This window comes from Varroa jacobsoni, unplaced genomic scaffold (assembly GCF_002532875.2).
Source record: "Varroa jacobsoni isolate VJ856 unplaced genomic scaffold, vjacob_1.0 scaffold_1030, whole genome shotgun sequence".
Taxonomy (NCBI): domain Eukaryota; kingdom Metazoa; phylum Arthropoda; class Arachnida; order Mesostigmata; family Varroidae; genus Varroa; species Varroa jacobsoni.
Window position 1 is genome coordinate 345,064 of NW_019213932.1, and position 24,840 is coordinate 369,903.

General features: G+C 39.4%; 1 protein-coding gene across 5 annotated transcripts; it reads right to left on the reverse strand.

The window, feature by feature from the left end:
• Window positions 1-362: 362 nt before the first annotated feature.
• LOC111265946 (invertebrate-type lysozyme 3) lies at window positions 363-18,422 on the reverse strand. Of its 5 annotated transcripts, none has more exons than XM_022842997.2 (5): window positions 18,356-18,422; window positions 17,486-17,631; window positions 2,123-2,175; window positions 1,580-1,709; window positions 363-1,007 (listed from the first exon to the last, which is right to left on the reverse strand). In XM_022842997.2, exons 1-5 carry the CDS (start codon window positions 18,358-18,360, stop codon window positions 784-786), a joined length of 558 nt encoding a protein of 185 aa, XP_022698732.1. In that variant the 5' UTR covers window positions 18,361-18,422; the 3' UTR covers window positions 363-783. The 5 variants fall into 5 exon arrangements, with proteins under 5 accessions (XP_022698732.1, XP_022698734.1, XP_022698731.1 ...); XM_022842999.2 differs by lacking the exon at window positions 18,356-18,422 and adding an exon at window positions 4,266-4,744 and having other exon boundaries at window positions 17,486-17,535; XM_086970736.1 differs by having other exon boundaries at window positions 824-1,007; window positions 17,486-17,537; window positions 18,356-18,375.
• Between the last annotated feature and the right edge of the window lie 6,418 nt (window positions 18,423-24,840).

Here is a 24,840-nt window from a genome sequence, read left to right on the forward strand (position 1 = left end):
ATGTATTTTCAAATGCACTTATATTGAGCCCTAGTAGAACTTTGGTGGTAGGCGTTACACGGCAATGCGACGTTTGTATATTTGCGGCATTTTGTGGGAAAGCACCCTAAGGACTTACATGGATAACTATGATAATACAAAAAATGTTTCCATTTATATAGTAATATCTTTTTTCCATATACATAGTAAATTATATATTTAATTAACCAAACACGACAAAAATTTAAATATATAGCTTATCAATAAATAATGTATTTAATAAGGTCTATTGAATGTTATCAATATTACTTGGTCGAACTGCGTAGCCTTTTCTAGTTCGATAACCTACGATGACCTACATAGTAATTGCATTGCAGATAAGATAATTTGTTAAATAAAACCAGGTCACTTTTATTTCCGACAATTAATCGTCTCTCAATCGTGCATATTCCTTTTTTTTTACTACATTTTATTAATATTCATCACAAAATTTCGAACGATGTTTGAGGCCAATTTTCTTCTTATTTTCCAATCTATTCCTCAAAATGGCGCAACGTCCAATATAATAAAGTGAAGTTTTCTTCGATCTTAACAGGTCGTCTGTTAGGTAAAAATGACCCAGATGTATGGAGTATGTATAGACAGAAAGCAGTCTACATCTTTTAACTGACAATCGGATGTACTGTTAAAATTGGCGAACCAGAACACAAGGCTCAATGTATCCTGCAAAAACTATACATATATTTTGTCGTAATTGTCATTGCTGCCGTGTTCTTCTGTCAGCTGCATGCGACGTGACAAGCTTCATTGCCGTTTCGATTTCAATTCCATGCACTCGGTAAACCCTGTCCAATAGTCGGTGTCGTCGACCCATTTCGCAGGGCAGCCATTGCGGCCACCTTTGTGAATGCGCGCATAATCATAACATGTGATTCGACCATCGCCGTCGCAATCCGTTCCCCATTTGTTCATATACTGAACAATCGTCAACTCAGAGCACTTTTTGTCCTTGAGGCATTTTTCGAAGTCTACCAAATCAGCCGAAGATTCGTATGCGTCAGGAATTTGAATCGAATAAACGTAAGTCAAATTAGAACAGGCCTACTCATCAGGTGCTGTATATGTATATCATTAATGCATGTTTTCTAAAATAAAATTGAACTTTAATGATACCTGATTCAATTTACAAAATGTCTATTATCTAAAAACTGGACTATTCCTTAAACAAACATTGAAATATTAGGCTATACGATTATAATGATAAAATTGGTGTCAATTATAATACTTCAAGCGCTCAGAAACCTGAAAATATTCGATTTGCCGAGCTCTGCAGGTCCACACGCCGAATTTTTGCTCATTTTAGCACAAATCGTTACGTTTTTTTAATTTCTATATTTCTTCACTGCACTGTGCATTGGTCTACCATGCACCAAGTCACTTCAGCAGAACTTTAATTTGTACAGCATTTGTGCATGAAAGGTAACTCCTTCGTACAGATTCGGTTACAGCAGTAAATAGGAGTAAATAATCGGCAATACTGTCGTTTTAAGAGATACGATAAGTATACATAAACAGACAAATAAAAACAGGTTATACATACGGTCAATGTTTGCTTCTCCAGGTTTACCAGCATCCACCCAATAGGCGTAGGAAAGCGTATATGGTCCACAGAAGTAAGCATCTGGCCCAGCGTTGTGACACCCTTGATCCAATTTACATTTAGTCGATGCCTGTTTAATAAAAGGAATAAATGAATATGTAGTTTGGTATGCGCACTAGAAAACTTTCTAAGCCATTTTAGAGAGATTTACTTAATAAAGCAAATATTTATTTCGTATGTGTCATAAGCAAAAGTAACTCCCACAAAAATCCATTCAAAGAAGTTGAGCTAAGCTTAGGTGCTACCTAGATACTTGTTTCGTATACCTGAAGTCAATGCATATTTTCACGAAAAACTCTGAAGAATTTTTGCCATCGATTGTATATTATGTATCCTTTTTAATACCTTATATAAAATTATTCAACTGCGACCTTGTGACGGACGCTTGTAAAAATTCTTCAGCTTTCTATTTATATACAATGTTATAACGATATACGCAATTAGTTATTTAATGTATTTGTTACTCTAGAGATTTATAGTTACCTGACAAATGCAGTCGAGGCAATCTCGCGTAGAATTCTGGCTATAAGTACCCACTGAAATTGAATATGATCACAATAAAGCGCGTTCACTGGTCAAATTTTTCAGGTAGCTTTAGATCAGTTGATACAAGGCGTACATAGAAAAACCCATGTCCGATCAAATTGATTGCAACTAACAAACAAAGTCTACAAGAAAAAGACCACTCAAGCGGCGACAAGCGAAACTAAATTTCAGCTAGACAGTAAGAATCATTGTTGAAAAAGTACACTACTGTACAGCATACGTGTAATTCTATGAATCATCAATGATTGTCGTTTTCCATCGTAACGAAGCAACTAAGTTCAGAACATATAAGGATGATATGGACCTAAATTTCACCATTCTGATTTTATCCACAAAGTATCACGAAAGACTTAAAGGAAAAACGATACTATCAGACGGCTAACAATAACCTTAGGTGTCGTGCACTGCATGTGTCCACATATCAGTCGAATCGGTCAAAATTGTTAATTGTTGGTAATCTCCGCTCTGTTTTCGCTGTGTATTTTAACACTCAAAAAATACCGTTTTTATAAGCTATTATTCACGGTCGGTTTTGATAATTTATGTAAAAGTGTCGATCTTTTAGTGGGTGTTGAGAGTAAGACCGCAGAGGTGAAATTAGTTCTCAGTCTCTTTTCCTGTCCTTATTAGCGCTAAAGGTAGCTAATTTTTGTTTATTTTTTGCGTCTATCCTCATTATATTTTACTTAACACTTCAGTTAGAAGTGAACCTAGGCGTTTCATAAACAGCGATGTTATCGAAATCAAGCGAAAGAGTTTTTACTTCTTTTTAACTTACTCGAGTATTTTATTCGTAACTTTTTCGTTTCTTCGTCGTTATTATTATCATCAGTATTATTATTTATTACATGTGCAAACGGTTCGGCCGTATGCGTCGTCTGGTTATTGAACATACTCAATTCGTGCAAGATATTTTCAGTAAGAACAATCAACGGGTTAATTGGCAATAAATTTGAGTTACTTTAATTCAAATTTGCATTTGTTCTGAGATAGAGCTGAAAACGATCGAAGCATGTAGATGCTCGTTGTTTCTTTTTTTTTTTATCTGTTACCTTTTTCAGACGATTCCACTAACCTTTTTTGGTGGTTGCGCCAATTTAGATCTAACTTATGCAGAAGTTTGGAAACCTAGCGCTAGTTTTATTACGGTGCATAATCGTCTCGTCCTTCTGGTAAACCTGACTAAATCATATGGCATTACTTTGTGCTCGTCTCTCGGTTCCTTTCTACGAATATGCACAAGGTACAAAATAATGGAAATCGGAAAACAAATCTTTATAAGATTACCTCCTGCGCCATAACAAAAGTATTATTGGCTCGGCTTGCATACAGCGATAATTGGAAACATGTTATGCCAGCCATCTCAGACCGATAACTAGTCGAATCATCTAGATTTTCCAATTGGGTGTCGCAAGTAAAAGCGGCATACCATTTAAAATTAGTACTTTTTCGAATAATCAACTGCTCAAGGCTGTTATGGCCGGTGCAACCGATACAGTATGTAGTCACGCTATGAATGCTCAGTGAACGTGCAAACTATTAATTAAAAAGCCCAAAAATTACTCATATGAGCTCCTATGTGATTTGATGATGAAAAATTGAGGGCTTATTTTTTGCGTTATATACAAATAATTATCGACATCGTTGAATATAATTCAGTTTCAAAATGAGCTGAGACAAGTTTTTGAGGTAAAACAATAGTTCCCATCTGAGTTACAATATTCACCAAATTAGGGGTTCGATACGTCACCTATGGGAGTACCAATTAACCTTGGAGCGGTTTTTATTGCTAATTCCCCATTTTCCGGTGATAACTGTGACACATTTCCCGCAAGAAGTTAGCCCGAAAAAACTGAGTACAAGTCGTTGAACTAATATATGATTTATGCAATCTTCTAACGCACAGGGAGCTAGTCGTGCAAAAGCGTGCTCAGTCTGTGGATGTATTGGTTCAGAAAAACAATCGGCGATACCTGTGGTATTTATATTTTCGAAAGTACCACGTCAGTATATTAATCCGTACAGAAGACGCGGAAACTTTATTAAATCAGCTCTATTTCGAATGGTACATTATACTCACCTGTAAGAGCGGCTAGAATCAGAGCCGCGGCCGTTCTCATATTTAGCGTTGGGTTTTCCTGCGGCAAGAGATTAGACGACGATTGCAGCAGTCAATGAACACTGAGTTCACTTCTAAAGAATGGCTGTTGCTTGCCAAAGAATGCGGAGCAATGCTTCGACAGATTTGCACTGTAGACAGCAGGCACGACGCTGTCCGGTCAGCGAAGGCCCGGGTCGAGGACCACCAAAACAGGCGACGAGTAATGCCTGTTTTTCCGATACGTACCGTCACAGGTAATCCGTTACAAGTTTGCAACGACCCTGTGGCAAGGAGCCTAAAACGATGACGACGACGACGACCTGGTTAGATCCTCTCCGCTTAGCGCGATCGAAGCGACATGTCACTGCCCAGCGCTTCGCCTGCCATATGGTGATAAAAATATTGTCGCGATAGTGATATGGGCACAGTACCGTCTGTGACTATCGGAACGGAAGAACCTACGCGAATGAAACGCAACACTTCATCAGCCATCGTCGCATAGCACCAGTAGTCGATGCCGATGGGATAATATTTAGAGTTGTGGAAAGAAGGAGGATCCATTAGGAGAGGAGGCGAGTTCGGATCAGCAAATCAGTGGCGAAACTGGTCGATAAGATGATAAGGAAAAGATCCTGACGGGTCAAAACATATATTGGGGTACATTGATAGAGCGTTGGACTGAACACCGCAAACCAGCCGCAACAGCCACCGATAGTTGCCTACACACCTCACCGGCTAGCGTTAACGTAAAAACAACTATTTTTACTATTTGGATTGCCTAGACATCGATGAACATAACTTTGAATTTCAATGGACTACTATATGCTTAACAATAGCTAAGCTCATACGATCAGATAGTATTTGCATACACACATTAAAACCATAATTTTTGCAATGAGTTGCTAAATAAAAAATGAAAAGGTCTTTCTTAACTCACATACGTTGCAAGGATCTTATTCCATGTTGCCTAGTCAAAGTATAGTTACTACCATTACGGCGATCGTAGTACATTTGCTTCGGGAGCTTGGAAAGCTATTTAGCAGAACGCAAGTCATTTCCAGACACATCTGTCGAAATTCGAACGTTCCAGCAGTAGAAGCTGTCCAAGAACGGTTAAATAAGCGAAAGGAATAGTAGTATTGTTCGGTTAACTCTCTCCGGTAACGAATGCAGTGCTACACGGGTACACTGTGCATCTGAACGAACACCCCTCACATATAACTGGATATATTTATAATCGGTACCAGAAATTGAGATTTAGAACAGAGATACAAACTCGACCAAACGTAGTTCTCGGTCCAAATAAACACAATATAATAGCGTAATCGTAGCCAAGCCTCGTGCGTCGAGACATTTTATCAATTATTATCTCAACAAGAGTCCTTGTTACTATTACAAGTACGACTATTAGACTTGTTTACCATTTTATTTGTGTGATAAAATGGAAACACTACTATTTTAAATCAGTTATATTTTATTGACGTCAGGTTAACAGAACTGACGCAATTCTACAAATATTAATTAATTATCCGTTAGTATCCCGACGGTAAGGCATATGGAAATCACAGCAAGAAACAAGCCCAATTGACACTACACCCATGGCTCTAATTAAAAACGAATTGCATCATACTTTTTAGTTGTCTAACCTAATCGCAGTAATGATCAATTATCATGGGCTATAAGTTCTAATGTTTGCTGATGACAAACTCCGTCCTAATCGAACGTCGATGGAAACTGCGAAGAAACCAGCCATAATGGAAATGTCGTAATAACATTTGTACATCAGGACGTACGTCCATTACGTGTCTGTAATGTGTGAAAGTATAAGTAAATGTAAAAGTATGAATAATAAATGAAACAGGTTCTGTATATGGCTCGCGTCATTTGTTTTGCGCAAGTTTCGTTTCTCTTTATTGTTGCAAATAATCAGCGCTCTTTAGTCTCTCTCGAGAAATTATTGCTAAGGCATTTCCTGGTAATAATAAAAATCTTCCATATTCCTTGCGATACTTTTTTTTTTGTTGAGGATGTCACATCAGATGCAAATTAATTACTTTAGTCCGTAAGCCTATTGTAGCGTCGTTTTAATAAAGAACAGTTGCATCATGCTTTTACACGAAAGAATGGAATATTGATCATAACGATGATCATGTCCGACGTTCATTTTCGTTTACGGCCGTCCAGGGTTAGTTCAGCTGCTATTGTTCCTGGTTTTATATACCAGGTCGATTATCATGAAAATCGTCACAGCATAAAAGGTGATGTCCTGCACAAATTCAATTTGTTCCGCAACAGTCCTCTCTCCCATCATGTCAGGCAGTACGCTTGCGACGTCAATGAATATGAGCTTCAGCATCGCTAATATGCAACTACAGTTGTATAGGTAGTTACAAATGGTCATAACAATTGCTGGATAAATGATAACCCATTTAATGGACCCCGCCACAAAGCCTACGAGCATAAACCACAACGGTGGGCAGCTACTGAGCCCGGCGGCTGCCGCCATATGATCACTGTGGATTATAAAGGGCATTACGAAACCGTACGCGATATTACCAAGCCGTCCGGTGAAACCTCGTTGCAGGGCACGTCGTGAAAGTTCTCGATATAAATGGGTATACCATAATCTATCCAGGCTAGCTATCAGTTCGCCCTTTGCTTTTTCGGCATCATCAGGGTACTTGCGCAGTTGACTATAGCCTAAAAACGTCAGACAATCAAGTATGAACACTCCGAACCACCAGGATATCATTTCTGGGGCTACCTTTAGAACAAGATTCCAAACTCCTACAGACGATCCTTTAATCACGCCTGAACAGCGAATTACATCGGGATAAGGTGGAGTTTCAAAGGACGTCGACTTACAGACGTTCGCGCCCACAGCCACCCGTACCATTCGCGGTAACACAGCGAATGCGAGCGTTGACGTACTATTTCGCAAACCATTACAGTCAAGCATGCCTAATATAATCCAATACGTCACCCAGAACAATAATGGCCGGTTTATGTATAGCTGATGCTTGCCCTCGAAATGAAAGTAGATTATAAATAAGGTTAGAAGATGCGCAAACAAGATTCGGGACGTCTTGTTCGATAGTCTACTCTGCCCATGAACTTTCGACGCCGGGCAACAAGTCAACAGCCATCCTCCGAGATTACGGCACTCACTGAAGATTCCACGCCGCTCAGATTCGGTTACGGAGAAACGCAACGTCGTGCTCTTATCCTTATCCCTATTCATATTGACCTCGCGTATTCGCAAGCAGCGCTTACTCAACGCTCAGTGCTTCGTTTTTGTTCTATCGCTATCCTAATAGTACGGAAATTCATTATCGCGCCTACGTCGCACCGTCGCCAGATTAACTAGAGAGATCTTCCCCAGTTGAACGTCATACAATGCCGATTAGCCAACTTGTAACGAAGCACTTAACCATACCTACGAATAGTTGGCAGTGATGAGGGAGATGATAAAAATATACGTGGTACATTCAAAGATCTTCTACGTTTCAAGTTTTACACATTCAAAGGCCCTACAGAAAACTACGAAGATAGTAACTCGTAGATTAAGACTGACACGGTGATTATAATAGAACTCTAGATCCGTGCGTTGGCGCAATCTCTTAAGGGTTGTCGGCAATATGCTTGTGTGCTTCAGAAGTACTTCTTCGACAATTGAAGTGTCATTGCACACGTGGTTAAAACATTATTTGATAGAATGGTGTTTCAGTACTTTATTAAAGTACTGAAACACCATTCTATTAGTATTCTTTCACGGGAATTATGTGTTTATTGTCACTAAACAGCATGAGCCTCTGCAGTAGATTTACAGCCTAGATCAGGAGCTTTTATTTTTGACAAAAGGCAGCTTTGAGTCCGGGACGTCAAAATGGTAGGCGGTCATGTTGCCGTTATGTCCTCTTCAGCACTGGCTAAACCTAAAGCAACTGATCTTCATTTTAACAAATTTTGTGGTATAGAGCCTCGAGTGCCATAGCTATTACAAAGATGAATGTATCCAGAGCAATGTTACACGTTTCATTCTTTATACAATCTATAGCCAATGCTGAAGCTGATTGATTACCAATCTCTGCTGACACCAGCAAAACATGGTAGATACACATGACTGTAATTGGATTTGTTTTGCTATTAACGACAATAATGTTTTACTATTAATACTATGAATGTAACAACTAGGAAATATTAAGTTAGTAGTTACACAGCGTACTCCAAGATGCAGGACGAACAACGGTAGTCAAAAATCTGAATGTTGAATGCTAAGGTTGATTCTTTATGCAGGCATAACAAACAGAGTTTGATATATGTTTTTGCCTCCGAAGCGTGCACACATGCATATACATATATCGTTGTTATCACTTTTCACATCGCTAGATTCACCACTTGATGGCGCTAACGTGTCTGCATTGCAGATTCGGGTCTCTTAGCGTTTGTCTGCTAAAACAAGGTCACTTGTTCGGCACTAGCGATGATGTTCGCGGAGGTTTTGTTTTTTTGTTTCGAGTGTTGCATTACTGTGCCGGCTCGTTTACGTTGTTCTGGACACTAATACGCCTCCCGCTCCCTAATCCCCCTCTATCTCTGGGGGTTCCCAGGCGCCTTCGTCAATAGTCAAATCGTTTACTGCAGGCCACGGCACGTCCTGCTTCTTCCAGTTGTTTTCTCAGCTTGAGAGAAAACCAGTGAATCTAAAATTTAAATTTCTAGCAGATTTACTATTTGGCACTCGGAATGTTTTCCTTGCCGCCCACTGTGACTCTGTCCCAACGACACTGACAAGGGGATCTGCAAAAGAAAGGTCTCAAAGCTACGTGAGAGAGAAAAAATGCATACAAGGCATGCGCTGAAAACCGAAACGATCGAGCAACGTGTGTCTCTGGAGGGATAGTATCGCGAAGAAAGGTCTACGAAACGCCACTTCCACTGTTTTCTGCATCTCCTATTGATAGCAGCAACTGTAGGCGGCAACCGTAAACAGCTTAGCTGGAGCAAAGCAAGCGGTGAAGATTCAGAATCGATTTTTGCGGTGCCCGCCTGACGCCTCGAACGAATTTAGGAACACTGTTTGCGCATACGGAACTGTCGGATAGCTAGGTACAATGAATGAGCACAATCCTTTTCATGTTATTCTCAGCATTCAACGGTTTGCGTTCCTTTCGTATGCCAGTTTATTAATAGACACCCTTGATCAGTAGCATTATAGCACGTCTAACATTTAAAGGCCATATTACGTTCCCTAACACTTTAGCATATAGTAGTACAACTTAAGTATGTTAACGTACGTCCCATTCATCACTCTTACGCTTAAGTGAGTTACTAACGAGGAGATACGTTCTTAGGCCTAATTGTTAATCCAAGCCAGCACATCTGTATATCAAAATACTTTCTGGATACTAACTGTGACATCGGTTTTTTTTTTCTTTATACGCAGATGCTGTCGCTATCAATCTTGAGACCAACAGGATTATCAGCGACAGCGAGCACACGCATTGCGCCAACGACGCTTTTTATCGAAAATGCGCTGTTCTTAATCGTAACATAATTGCCCATTTTATTAATTAAAATGATATTTATATGTGCATAAAAATCTCATTGCATGTACCATATAGTACGTAGCAAAACCGTGTACTACAAAACATTTAACGTTTTGGTTAGTTCTGTTCGCCCCTTTACGGGCTTCATTGGCCATTAACCCCGTATGATCAAAATCGTAACTGATCTCAGCCATCTTCCTTATTCATATACTCCAAATAAGCAGAAGTAGTAGGCTGTTTGAATTTCCGTTTCAGGTACCCTACAGGTATACGTAAACGAACGACACAGTTCCATAACGCATTTCGGAAATGCAGGTTTAAATTCGTGTTTCCAAGTTCCGTGTGTCCGAGTTCTGCCTATCCGAAGGATTACCACACTACGCAGTGAGCCCGTAAGAAACCCCCTGGAGTCACTTTATTTAATGTAGTGCTAGTGCCATTTAAACAACATGACTAAAGTGAGTTCATAAGCGTACATTCGTCACCATCGCTTGGCGTAACCTCTTCGTGATGTTCTCTGAAGAGATTCAGACGTACATTAGTCAAATGATTCACGCTCAGGAACTTCAAAGCTGGTTACTGAAAGTACTTCCACCTACCACTAGCCGTCCTAACTACATGCAGCGTATCTCTGACATCGCGACGGCAGCTACGGTAAAGGTTTTTATTACCCTCACCTTATCTACGTATAGCAAAAAAATTTGCGTTAGCTTATTCTATATAAGAGCGACTTCTTTCACAGATGGCAAGATCGTTGGCATAGAACAGCGTTCGTACGTGTTTCGCTCGATCTTGATTAGGGAGGGCAGCAGAAAGAGTATCAATGACTCATGTTTTTGGTTCTATGTCAATTCTTTGGACTAACGGTTCGAATTGGACCACTCGACCTATTCGGACCAGGTCTTCTCTTATACTATCGCCTTGATTCGATTCAGCATATTTTAAAGGTACTTTCATTCTGCAAACTTCCCTACACCTGTTCCACAACGCTATACTAAATATCTATTAAAAACGCATAAACATGGCGTCGAGTGTCCGTTTTGGTCGACTTCAGATATGGCATGAATCCTAAAGTAATATGTCGCATGCTGTTACATGTTTGTATCTTAAGCGGAATCAGCGTTGTTCAATCCGAACACAAGCTTCCAAAAATCTCGCTGGACGCCGTGTGATCGAATGGGCAAAAGACTTGGAAGCTAATTACTTACACAAAGTAATATATATATATATATATATATACACTTATATGTATATAAGTTAGCCTAAGCGAAGGCTTTGATCTAAGTTTTGGCTTTTAATTCTAAGCTTATGGAAGCTTAATGGAATAGGGGTTTGTCTGTGACAAAGAAACGTCAATTCTAATACTGTTGAAGCTTTAGAATTTTTCAGGTGTGTACGGGTTAAATTTTCTATAATTTTCTATGTTTTTTTCTATAGCGAATTTGTAAATGAGGGAACTATATATGAGGGAGCTAAGTATTTTTTCGTATTTCATCAAACTTCTGCTAAAATATAAATAATCAAATTGTTTTGCTTATCCCAAAGCTGTATTTTCAATGCCACGCTAAAAATAAATTAGTAAGCGATCAAACCTAGTTCTTTGATTACCTTGGTGGTCAAATAAGCCAGAGTGAACTGGGACTAGGTATGTAACTATTATCCTGCTTCCTACGTTTCGGTGAAGTAAGTTGTTTCTCGCCTTGAATTAACTCGCGAATTTATTAACTAGAACAGTAAGACAATTGTGTCTTTATGGCGTATCGTTGGCATAATGTTGGCGACAAATCATGACATACGTATCGTCGCGTCTGCCAGTGGAAATAGTTCCGCCATGCATTGTTTTTCCCAGGGTGAAGAAACACATGCCAATGGATGCACCCGTTGAAAGTCAAGGTTTTGCAATGGATCCGTCCGGATGGGTTACAAAAGAAACGTTTGAAGTCTCAAACATTTAGTCGCGATCATTCACTGCTCCGTTCAGAAACCATGCCTGTTAATCATGGACGACCAGGAGACCTACACCGGTCTAAATGCGAAGCTTTTGGAGAATGGCTTCCGCATCATTCCACTTCTTTCATATTGCCCGAACAAGCTACAACCCGTGGCAGTCTTTATGCCATTCAAGGCTCAGCTTCGTACATCTCAGCAGAACCTTGTTACTGTTCACGGGAGAAGGGTCGTAACTTGTAACGTATCCGGATCAACAAAAAGTGTGTGCGATCATCATTTACGATAGCAAATATCGTTGGAGGGTTCCAGAAGACAGGTACCTTTCCGCTGAACGAAAACATTACGAAACAGAAGATGATTTTCCTCCTTCAGTCGCACAGGCTGATATTTGGTTGGTATAGTCCGGTTGTCGCAACATCTCGTCCCAGCTGGGTAGCCGTTCATCCTAGAAAATGGAAGCTCCGTTCCGAGCAATTGCCGCCCTATCGCCAGAGGCAAAAGGCAGAACCCGCACACCATTCGTTATCTTTGCAAGACAACATAGGTAACTCCGTTTTGCTAATCTCTACCCTTTCGTTTTCACTATTTGACAGAATCAATTACATTATCTGCTTCCTTGACAAATCCAAAATTTAGCAGCTGTTCAACGGAGAATACAGAAACACTTTTCATCTGTCTTAAGCCCTCATACTGGTTTCTTTGCGTAGAATCATTAGTGGTCAGTGTAGCTCCACCCCCTGGCCACCAATATGGGTGTTTCCATCTAATTATTTCCCAAGTATTAGCAATTTATTACTTTCCTATTTCAGGCCCTGAGATAGAGAAATTTATTTCGTTTTCTTCCGCGGCAGAGATTTTTTATAACGGTGGCGTTTCGTAAGTGTTAGTGTCGAATGTTTACGTCCAGTACCGCCGTTAACTGACTTCCAGTACGAAACAAAGTGTGTCTATGTCTGGGTTTGTACCTAGTGTACAACATACCGCTAAGATTAGCAGACAAATAGTTTATTCACTAATTTTAACAAAGTTTTTCATAATAGGACACTGTTCCTAAATAATAGGTGCAAGTAAATCAATGTTTCATTTCTACAGATATTCTTTTTCGACACGGCATCTATATTGCTGTACAGTATTAACGTTCGGCACTATATAATAGAAATGTCCACCTTAAGAGACAGGCCAAGCAATCGGTCCGCGTCTTCCATAATCAGGGTCCTACAAAATAGTTTAAGGCAGGCTAATTCAGTTTTCATTTTCAAGGTTGATCTGCGCTGTGCTGTTAAAAGCTAGATTTGGATACGTTACGCAAAAATTGACTGTAAGATTGTTTACAGCCAAATATAGAACAGGTAATATCGTTTGGCGAATGTACGTACTTCATATAATATTACTGATTCAACAGATAAGATTCAGCCGAAAACGTTCTTCGAGTTGTACGACTGACGTGCTCGGTAAGACTAGATAGGGTAAATAATTTTCACTTACTTCGTACAGACGAAATTGTTTTTAAGAGTGAGGATTAGGATGATTAACTGAATACTTCGAAACGTAACTTTTCTCAGTATTTGTTTTTATGGGTGTCACGAAGTTTTTTGTACGAAAACAGCTGCGATCCATGAGGCTCGGTGCCGTGAACATGCTCGCACTACTTTTAGTACTGCATAAAATCCCTACGTTATTTTACGCAACGTCAGCCAAGACAGCGCAACGATGGAGTTCGATCGCTCTTACATTGCTGAATTACAATCACTCGGTTCTTTTCTTGGGTCAAGGGGAGTAGGGACAAGGACGAACTTGTACCTACTCGACTCTGAGTAGGGTTTTGTCTGTTAAGGATTGTCGTGTTGATTGAATGCCTATCCAGTCACTGACGCACGCGAGAAGCGGCGGGCCGCGCTGGAGCGTCGAGCAAAGCACGTGCCAATCTGATAGTTAATCGAATAACGACATCCAACATTCAACTACAATTGAACGAAGTCCGAGGACGAAAGACAGCCAACAAACGAATAGTGGGAAGTCGCCATCTTTAGCAAAAGTCGCCTCGTTCGACAAGGTAGCGTGCCTTTTTTTAGCATTTTATGCTATGCGTGACCTAAATCCACTAGTTATATCGGTCACTAAAGGAGCTCGTATTCCTCTGCGGCATGTTATACTGTATAGAACTATTTGACGATGCATGGCCAGGTAATTTAGATAGACGCCATTATCCAAACTAATCAGTGAGCAGCTTCGCCCGAAAAATGTATTCTGTCCTATAAGGTGAATGTGGTCAGGCGTGCAAATTAGGTTTGATATTACTCAAAACTTATCGATAGTGCACTGAAGGGTTTGCCGGCGGATGTAAAAACTAACGGTTTGTATTTGTATCTTATAAAAATTATAATCGGTGCCTATTGTGTTACAATGCAGACATCGTACTCGCATGGGTTCATTGCCACGAGCTGATTGTTTTGATGATACGAACACGATAGGGGAGAAAGGGAAAATGATCGGTCAGAAAGCAGACAGAAATACAGAATTATACCTACTGAACTGAAGAGATTCTATTTTTAAGAAATTCGGAGAAAGTTTTGGATTGCTTTTACAAAAATCTTTGTCGATGGTAGCACGCAGCGTTATAGGATGGATCATTAACTTTTACATATACCAAAAAACAAACCAATTTGGTTCAGGGTCCATCGTTGCAGGATGAAACGTTAAAGCTTACCTCTACGTGCGGTGCATTGCATGTACATGCAGAAGTAACACGAGAGATTTCCGACTACATCAGCACATTCCACGCTACGTGTGCTTCAATGACGTTTATATAAATAAACAATTTAACAATTAGGTCAGGGTATGCGTTATTGTTGCTTTTTTGTTTCAACTTTGCCCTTACTGTATATGTCTGTTCAGCGTTTGGATAAGTCTCTACTACCTCGTCGGTAGTAGAGTCCTTTGCCGTTTTTCTAGATACAGCACCAGATCCCATTCTGACTTCTGATTCCAAAAATACATAATAATAATAAAATAGATAAAATTCGACTTCTTACACCTACTTTATTTGACTCTGCACACCTACTTTATTTGATTCTGCAGTGAGGTCATTCATAGAGCTATAATTAAAATTTGTTACGATCAACAGGGGGATCTCTCGATCAACATGAGACAAAGCAAAAATTGACTTCCTAAGAAGCATTTAGATCCAGAGTAAATACGAGAGAGGCCGTGATCTACATTTGGTGTCAAAGTGTCTGGAACATTGGTAAATGCTGTAGAAAAACAGGTCGCTGGACAAGGAACGCTATATGGTTCAATTGCGCTTCTGATACTCAGGGCACAAAAGAGTCGACCTACAAAGTGACCTTAACCACGTTGCTCCATTGCAATGCTGAGCCACGTATGGCAAGGGCCGCTACATCCATCCTGCAAGAATTCTATTGAGAGACTTTTTTTTTACAGTCAGCATAGTTTGTAAATCGGGCAAAAAGACATATCAGTAGAAACTAATACTAAAACGTATCATTACTTGTCGAGAATACAGCACGTTTATTAATTTCAGACTCAGTTGTATATTCCTGTGAGATTTGTCGAATAAAGTGGTCAATATCGGCTTTCCTTCGGGAGAAGTATCTTTTTTAGCGGATTCTATGACTCAGCGCACACTTGTTGTCCGTTCTGCAAGCACAGGATTTAACGACAGCCGATTATGTTGCCAATATCGAAGAAGTGACAAATGATATTCTCAAACTGATACGACACCTATTGCTATTGCGGTCGGAAATCGAACAACGGTGACCCTTAGCCTTAATTCGGCTTCAAAGAAGGAGTCAAAGATGGATCAATTGCACTTGTTGTTGCAGACGAAAAACCAAACAGAACCAATTTCTTCAAGGCACGTAGAAGATTTCAGCGTGTCCGAATAGATATGGAGTTCGATCTTTGTTTTGAAAAAGTCCGGTAGCACCTGCCGTGGGACAATGCCGAGACAAACTGATTGGTTCATTACATAGAAACATTTTGATGTAATTATCTGAGCATGTCCGACGCAGGAAGCTAAAACGACTGTTCAGCAAGAGAGGACATTGACGCACTGTTGATCAACTTACATATATTTAAGATACGCCGTCCATATTTCTCTATTCGTTTGGCTTGGCCCTCGTAGCGTCGTGCTAGTTTGAGAAGCAGACAAGAAAGTTCTTTGAAAATCAATGTAACGTAACTTCATATATACATATATGTATATATACGTACATATCGGAAGTCTTCATTTCACATTTGCTGGAGCAGTAGAGGATGTGCAATTGATCGATATGGACAGTAGATTTATAAGATTAAGGTAATCTAAGGTAAAGTATATATATATATATATATATATATATATATATATATATATAGATATACTGTACGTCTAAAACGCAATATCTGCAACAATGATCACTGTGGTCATTCAAACTAGATAATTAATTACACAAGGGGTTCGAGGGAGAGATGCCAGAACGTAGGCAAGTGTTGGCCTTAAGTAGAGACTTGAAAAGTACGACAGTCAATTGCTTTCGAGATCATTCAAGTTTTTATAGATATTTTTTGTTGAATAGCTGCATCCAGTTGGTGCTCGTCGAGCTTTCTTTTTGGATTCCACAGGATATACGGGAAAGACAGCAGACTCTACGTGGCAGCTGTTGAGTGATACCTGACATACAAATATAGCCCGACCTAAACACACAGTACCCTAATAATAAATAAAAAAAATAACAATAATATAAAAATCTATGCATAATATAAAAGATAACAGTAAGAAATGTGTCATACACACAATAGCCTGTAGACGATCTACCTATATTTCTCGCCTTAACGAACGTCTCATAAGCTCGATTGAAGTAAGAAATCGTATACTTCAGTACATCGCATGTGACGTATCTAACACAAAGAGAACGAGAGATTTTTACGTCAGCTGAGGGATTCGCCATCGCCTATGCCCCGCAGGCCTATAAGCGCCCAGCCTTAAAGGAGCGGAAAGATTTTGTTGTCTACGATGTACCAAAACACGTACAGAGTGTTCAAAGAACGGTACAATAAGGAATTATCGGTTGATTGGATATTACGCGTAAACGCAGCTCAGTGCTTTCTAATTACAATCATTTACATAGTAAAATTAAAATTATCCAACGTTCCAAAGACGTTTAATTCACCCTATGGATACATCTATATTTATACTTAAATCTCACTAAGCGATTAATAGATTTTAGGCAATAGTGAACTGTGATAATAATCGAGGAAACTTACTTAAATAATAAAATGATTTGGAATCGAGAGGAAGACGTTGAATGCGTACAATTGCAGACCTATTGTCCAGTTTTATTTTTCACTTATATCTTCTTTAACTTCAAGCTTGAGATCATGTGCCGTTATGTACGTCGCCAGTTCATTTGAATCGATGCGCGGGCCTTTTCTCATTGCCAAATGCAAACGAAGATATTCTAATTTAACACAATATTACTAATTGCTTTTTTGAAATCTAACTAGCTAATCATCTTGGAGATGGAGACGTGTGGCATCGAAGGTCTGTTTGGCAAAATTCACTTCAGCCAGCTCGTCACCGCTGAATCTCAGCGTCTCGACACAAACTGGGTTTCCCCTTCGTTTAACTAACCGGTCTAAATCGAAAGGATCTATGTCCATTAATAGATTGCACTTATTATTAGTTAGTTATTTGCTCACCTTCTCCGGGTGGATGTCTTCGGTGCACAAGCAGACTGCAAGTCTGCCTTTCCTTATTGTAACAGAACCAAACAGAACCAATTTCAACAAATATGGGGAAAAAAAAGCCCCAGATTATGACCGTACTGGTAAAAGGTTTTAAGTGGCTTTTCAAGTGGTACATGAAAAATTTGAGAAATTTTTGACATTACTGAAACGTTCCCGTGATATTTTTGTCGAGCGATTAGTCCAGCGACACCTCGCTTCATCGCTGGCCAATAACTAACACAATTTGACAAAATGTCTGTTTAAAGATTATTGTAAGTTATTTCTGAAGCTGCTACTGGAAAGGTGTTTGTACCGTAGCTGATTGGGATTTTTCATGGAAATATTCACGTTTTCTCGAGGGTAATTTGTCTAGGAAAGGCTTGTGAACTTGTTCGGCAATTCCTAAAAAGGTTTATTGAACCGCTGTATGGTCGTCGCTAAAAAACAAACCAAAAATTGTATGTTCTTCTTGAGACTTGTATTGCTCACGTTGTTGATGGTTATGGTACAGAAGTGTTATTTTTACGAAATTAATCGTCATTGTATAGATATGAAATTAAGAAGGTGAACCGTTCGAGCGGGCAGGTCCAGAAACTTGTGTAACAGGATATTGGAAATGCTCTTTTTATTTACTTCGTTTCTTAGCTTAGCAGAAAAGTACTAACTAAAGGTAGAAATCTACTGTTACACAAGTGGAATAAAAGCTGTTTTGTACTGAGATTTTTTCAAGTCAACACGTGGTGGATCACAAGCAATTTTTCGATTTGCAAAGTACTTAGTAACCCGATTTAATCCAATTATCGTATTATTTAAAATGGTTCGTAATCACACACTTTAACGTACAGCATATTAGAGCACTACAACACAAAGCATTATATTTAATCGTGTGGTCCCCTGTCAAACGTTTTAAACGAGTAGCACGTTATTACTAACGGCCCGTTTTTCATACCACGTAAAAGCTACCTTTACAGACCCTCAGAAACTACTGCACTGGTTTATCGCATTCTTAATGCCCACTTAACGTATCGGTTCAAAGGCCCTCTACTCGTACGATACCCAATATTTCACAAAGTCTTGCTAACGTCAAATTGCTGCGTCCTTCGGGTGGTTTTGCCCCATAATTATCAAGTTGCCTAACGTAAGTTTGACTTTCAATCAGCAGCCCTCCGTAAGTTGGTGTACGGCTCAGCACAAAATTTAAGCCTTAGGCTTTAAAAAAACGTCGACACCTTCGAAGCAATCAGGCATCAGTTGGCTTTTTATAGCTACTGATTTCTATAATACACTCTACGATAACGCGTCTCGCAGCTAGTTGTTGTTTCTCTGCGTGTAATTTCCGACAACCGATTCAAGTCTGTGATAAACGGTGTAACCATATCGAGATGCAATGATAAATTGCCCGACGAGCTCTACACCCGCGTTGGCGAGACCATAACACGCAGCGATAACATGAGTTAGGGGCGCGTCCATTGGTACCTAAACCTCGAAACCTCTTACTAGTTCGTCAGCATCATGCTAGCAAAAGACAAAAGCGTCGTTGTATCCTATTCGCATGATGTTTGTTGTTATCGTAGATGCAATATATCTCATACACAGTTTTTTCAAGCCTTTGGTGCACCAACATTTGAAAAGGAATGGTGGAATCCTACATTGATTTTTTTTCTTTTTTCGCTACTAGAATCTGTTATCGGACCGATGCGTCGATAGGGCCAAAATCGTTTTTACTGTTATCCTGATGACCATATTATAGAAAAAAATATGGTAAACAAAGCACAGGTAACTCGTTAATGCCAATATTTTCTTGCATCTCGCAAGATACGTTAGGCTAACTTGACTTGGAAGGAATTTATATCTACAGAAACTCATGGTAGTGATGACACAAGGCTTTAGAATAGATGTTATTCGAACCAGTCACACTCTCCTATAGAGCACACTGTTAAGCGCTGCATTTCCATGGGACACTGTGCTCTATAGGAGCCGGTCGCAAAGTATCATAAAAACACGAAGTGTCTGGTCGGTGACATTAAAATCAAATAAGCTCAAACACCGGCTACGGTATTAACGTTATGAATATATACATATACGTTTAGATATTATTCGTATCCTATTCTTTAATACCAACAAAGGCCGTTTAATATTTACGAAAAGCAAACACCCCGCAAAGAGAGGCGCGATTTGAGGCAAATCTTTATGCGCTATCGTGATTCTTATAGCGTTGCTCTTCCATGTAGGCTAAAACCGGCTCGAATAAGGTTTCGCGCCCTTTCAGAAGAGGGACCCTATTCGTTTGGGGTCCCACTTGTGGAATACTTCCATAGCTTTTGCTCGAAGATATCATTCTATTAGCACTCGAAATACTTCCGATATCATTCAAAATCCATATAGGCCATGTCCGCACATATCTGAAAGCTAAAGGATCGAACCTCTACGACTCTTAGTATCGATGCTCAGATTTTATCTTCTTCAAAAAAGTATCCAAAGCAACTGACAATTGCCCCATTGCATCCAGCGTCCCACGACTAGTACGTTCGCCCTTCTAGCACCTGAGCTATTCAAAGATACTAGACCGTATCGGTTTGTTTGTATTTAGATGGTACCAAAAATCGCTAGCGTTGCTTTTTAAACCACTCCGCTCAAAGAACCTTTTTCAATGGTTAGTCCCAATTTATGGCTCGCTGGTTAGTGCAAGATGTAACGAGTGCGCAAGACTTCGATAACTAGATAAATACATTACGCATATAGCTCTACTCTCATTCAAAGAACTCTACATTCATATAGGTCTTCTATAGGTCTTTAAAGTGTACCACGTGAGAGACGTCATCTAGTCTATGCAAAACGTGAGCACTAAGATGCCTGGTTCAAAGCCATCTTCTATTATATGTATATCATTTATTTTTGTGTTACAATACCGGTTAAGCTTACGGTTATATTGGTAGGGTAGTCGATGGGTCCCACAAGGCAAAAAACTATCGCGGCTGCGTACCACTTAGCCTGAAATTGAGCGTACGTCATACGCTTGCACGTAGCCTTTGTACGTTTCGTACTACGCATACGTACTACGCTAAAGTTACGCCAGCCTGCTGAGTCCGACTGAGTAGAACGTGTTTTCGAACAATACACTAATATAATTTTTGTCTCTATTTAAAATAATACATGTATATAGTAAACAGGATATACCACAACGAGTATTGCTTGGAGCCTAAAGTTATGCGGCTAGTAATCTGCTACAAATGTATTATCACTGGGTGGTTTGGTGTCCTTATTGGGCATACTGAGACACCCAACGGAGCGTCCGATTCGAGACGCCATGTAAAAACAATGAAAAACATCGTAGCAAAATTTGCCTCGTACCGTAAAATGGTGACTGTTGGACTTCTACTGAAGGACTGTTACAATCGTACGACCTCATTTATAATTATTCTTGTGTTACGATTGCTTTGTTGACACTTGGCTTGAAAAAAAAAATCGATAATTACAGCGTACATAAGTTTTAGCATAAAATTGTACTCCACTTGTGCTTTCGCTTTTCTTTTGTTCAATGGGCATAGCTTCTTCTTCAAAGTCACGAAAAAGTAGAACACGTACCTTACGTGATCAAACGATTCATACGTTTATTATTATTTGATGTTTCGATATATCTATAACAGACGCAGAATGTACTTAAAACACAACAAAAATGGTACACACTTCTAAATAATGATAATCTCTATCTTGCGTATTTCAACGAACGTCGTATGAAAGGCTTTAACGCTGCCACATTCGTGTCTGGGATTCAGTAGAAATCTGGTCTGTTGGAGACGGCGTAAAAAAGGATATTCCTTTTTTTGCGTCTTGGATCTAAGTTATCAATAATTCATCCAATAGAGAAAAAGACATATTGCACCAAATAAAATCTGACGAAGCCTACTGTAGTAATTATAGTAGGGATTATATTAATGGGAAATTATTGATATACTTATAAAGGCGACAAAATTTAAATTCTAACAACATGAGGAAAATACAAACTAAGAATTGCGGAAAACGTTAACAAAAAAACGTACAACAAGGCAGGAATATGCTTCAGCGTTGACGCCACGTCGAGGGTGTTCTGGAACGACGGCGAACCCCCTTGAAAAAAACGCGGCTGAGAAGGTGCATTGGAAGCGCAAACAGTAGTTTGGGCAAGATTTTAAGCCATTACCTTTTAGAGATGCAGCTGCCCTATGAAAAATTGAGAATATAGAGAAAACGCAATTAAACACTAAGAAAATGCTGATTGTACTACTGGGCTATGGTAACCAAATAAATGGTGATACGAACTTTAAAAAACGGCATAGAAAAGTTGAGAACTTGCCAAAAAAAGGCAACTTGAGATTAAGATGCGGTTCAATCGCATCGCGGAGGCAAAAGACAACATGGGAACGTGCATGACAACAAGAAACCAATCAACAGGCTGGCTTCCTGTAAACGCATTTGGAAAAGCTACCAGTTTGTATTTTCTTTGTATTGAACGAACATCGTAGTTTAAGTTTGGGCCGTAGGTCGCGTGCTTCGAAACAGAATTTGAAACTGCCCTCATTCCCCGCGTAGAATGATACCACATTAGAATTATGACACACTTCAAAAACACGGAATGAATTTCCTTGTGATATACAAGATTAATTTAACTTCTCCAACGTGGCGGAACGTGCCAAGGTGCAACACTTCATTTCATGTTAAATAGCGTTCTGGATAGTGTTATGCACTCTAGTTCCAGAGATGTTCGAGTGTAGGAGTAACGAAACGGCCACTAGGAGTCAGGCAGGGCTGCAACGCGATTTTAGGGTCACGCCTATCATTAGATCTATGTCACCAAACGAAAACACATGTATAAATGGCTACGCTTTTCTATCGAACTGCCGATAGATAATACGTACGTCAACTGCGTGTTTGTAATCCTTTAGGATGATGCATTAGGCCACAATTTAAGGAATGAGAAAATTACAGGGGAAAGTTATGACGGCCGTAACACATAGCGTTTTCAATTCCTTTACTCGAAAATTCGGTGCATTTGCTATTGTAAGTAAGAAGCGTAAGTTCGATTTTGATGTGCACTACTCTGCCTGACCTAAACATAGCGTGTTGTAAACCAAGCAGAAATCGTGAGTAAAAAATTGGTTAACCGAAGAATTACGGTACAACAAACGAAAATAAACAATCTCCTAGTAAAAACAACCTACTTTGCCCAAATATTCTTCATTCTTGGTTATTAATAAGCTCTTTTATATTTGACAATATGTGATGCTCCGTCTTTATCACCTCAATTAATTACTGTCGAGGTCGTCGTTGATGATGTCATTGACGACGTGCATTTTTTTTTGCCTCAACCAAAATAGATTATGGTAATTAGTCGACAACTCTTCATCTTTCTTCCCAGACGAAGTCATGATTCCTACTAATTACCTTAAAAGGAATCGATGGCTGAAGACTTTGGTAATAGTATAGATGATTCTCTTTCGCGTTGTAGACGCTCTTGGGAGTGTTTAGCAAGACCGCAGAGGTTTTTTAAAGATTAAAAGGTACGAAGAACGAGAAACCAGCTATATAGAGTTATTAGAATGCACTTTGTTCCAAAATCCGCTTATTCTTAACCTTCCGAACGAAGTATAAAATGGATTTTCACCATGCGAACCTTTCTAGCCTAGGAACGATTCTGCACTCGTTATTGGGTCCTCGTCGACCAAAGCCTATTGTACTAATTTAAAACCACAATCCTACCACGACCTTGAAATATCTCAGAACCATTAAAAAAATGCGTAAAGCATATTACAATGTAAACCCACATACGGTAATAGTCCGATATAGTTTTGATGTGGTGGTGCCTTTGCAGTGATCAAAATGAGCCGTTTAACCCTCGCAACGTTATGCGAAAACCTAGCAGATGATAGCATACATGAGGTAGCCCGTCTTTTTTTTTTTTTTTTTTTGTTATAATTGTTTAAAATTCGTAATTATTTAATGATCTAAGAAACAACACGTCAACAAGCCATCTTCGCCTCCACTGCGCAGTGCTAACGCCTTCAGAAATAATCATATGATTTTGCAAATATAGCACGCCCTAGACACTACGAGACAGCGCCGCGTCTGCAGTATCGAAGGTCCATCAAATATGGAGGGATAGCCAATAATCGGATCGATCAAGCAGTGTAACACTATTTCAAAGCTGGCACCAGAAACAACAGTGACTGGACTATCATTAAGGTCGTAAAATGTACACAAATGTTCTATGAGTACTGTATATCCTTATTGCGCGGCACTACCTACCCAGGAGCACAAATAACTCAACCCCTGCCAAGATTATATAACTTTCCTATCATAAAAGAAGGTTTTTTTTTTTGCTTTCAGACTAAAAAATACAATGGAGCATCGGCTGTTAAAGTTCTGCCCGAAGAATCACATTATAGTGGAAATAATTAGTACAGGTTTCATACAGTTTCAACTGTCAGTATATCACCGAATTTACCTATAATAATCATAGTGATATATTGCCGATCCATTGATTCTGCGAAACAAAGCGAGACGCTACAAAATAGTTTGTATTCGGTATATAAACAGTTTGGTACAATATTGTATTTAACATTGAAGGTTTAACAAAACATGCACTTTGTATCCTTAATAGAGAGGGCTGGGATTAAGGATTAGACGAAAACGTAATTTCACTCTTTTCGATTCACGTCTGACACTCTGCTACTGGAAATGATATACAGACACATAAAAAAAACAGCCTTGATAGATATAAATTGAAGTTTGTACTAGAAACAACAGAGAGAGGAAAGTGTGCTTGCTTTCCTGTTTCAAGTCTAACTCGTCACATGCTGTTACGTTGATACTGCCAAACGCAAGATGGCTACAATCGAATCTTTTTGAAGTCAACAAGACATTGAAGGACTATGGCAAAATTGTTCAACGTTAACGGCATCCGAAAGGACGAAGTCTGTAGATTGAAGGAAACGCAGTTCAGTATTAGGGACTCGTGTTCAGTAGCGCGACCCGCAATTGAGCATAATCGATTAATAGTCCTTTCAATCAGCTACACCTATATGGAATATTCCACAGTTTATTATTACCCGGTCAGTGAGCCATTGAAGGCCAAAATGAATTTCCGGAAATTAGGGCCTCTTTCAAAACGATAATTTATAACAGTTCGATTGTGTAAGGTGCCCAAGTGGGCGACAGACTAGTCTTTCACAGCCGCTACTACGAATCGCTCACGAATCCATAGTAAGAATATTTGAAGAAACGTGTCGATCATTTCGTATCGTTTGTACCGAAGAAAACCACTTATGAAATATGCCGTTAGTGAAATATAT

What these genes read in the sequence shown, in the direction of transcription:
- LOC111265946 (XM_022842996.2), bottom strand. Translation starts at nt 17,648, where the DNA reads ATGTACCACTTGAAAAGCCACTTAAAACCTTTTACCAGTACGGTCATA. An exon ending in AAGACATCCACCCGGAGAAG is followed by an intron (nt 2,176 to 17,485) that starts GTGAGCAAATAA and finishes ATTCAATTTCAG; the next exon opens with TGGGTACTTATAGCCAGAAT. An exon ending in GCCTCGACTGCATTTGTCAG is followed by an intron (nt 1,710 to 2,122) that starts GTAACTATAAAT and finishes TTTATTAAACAG; the next exon opens with GCATCGACTAAATGTAAATT.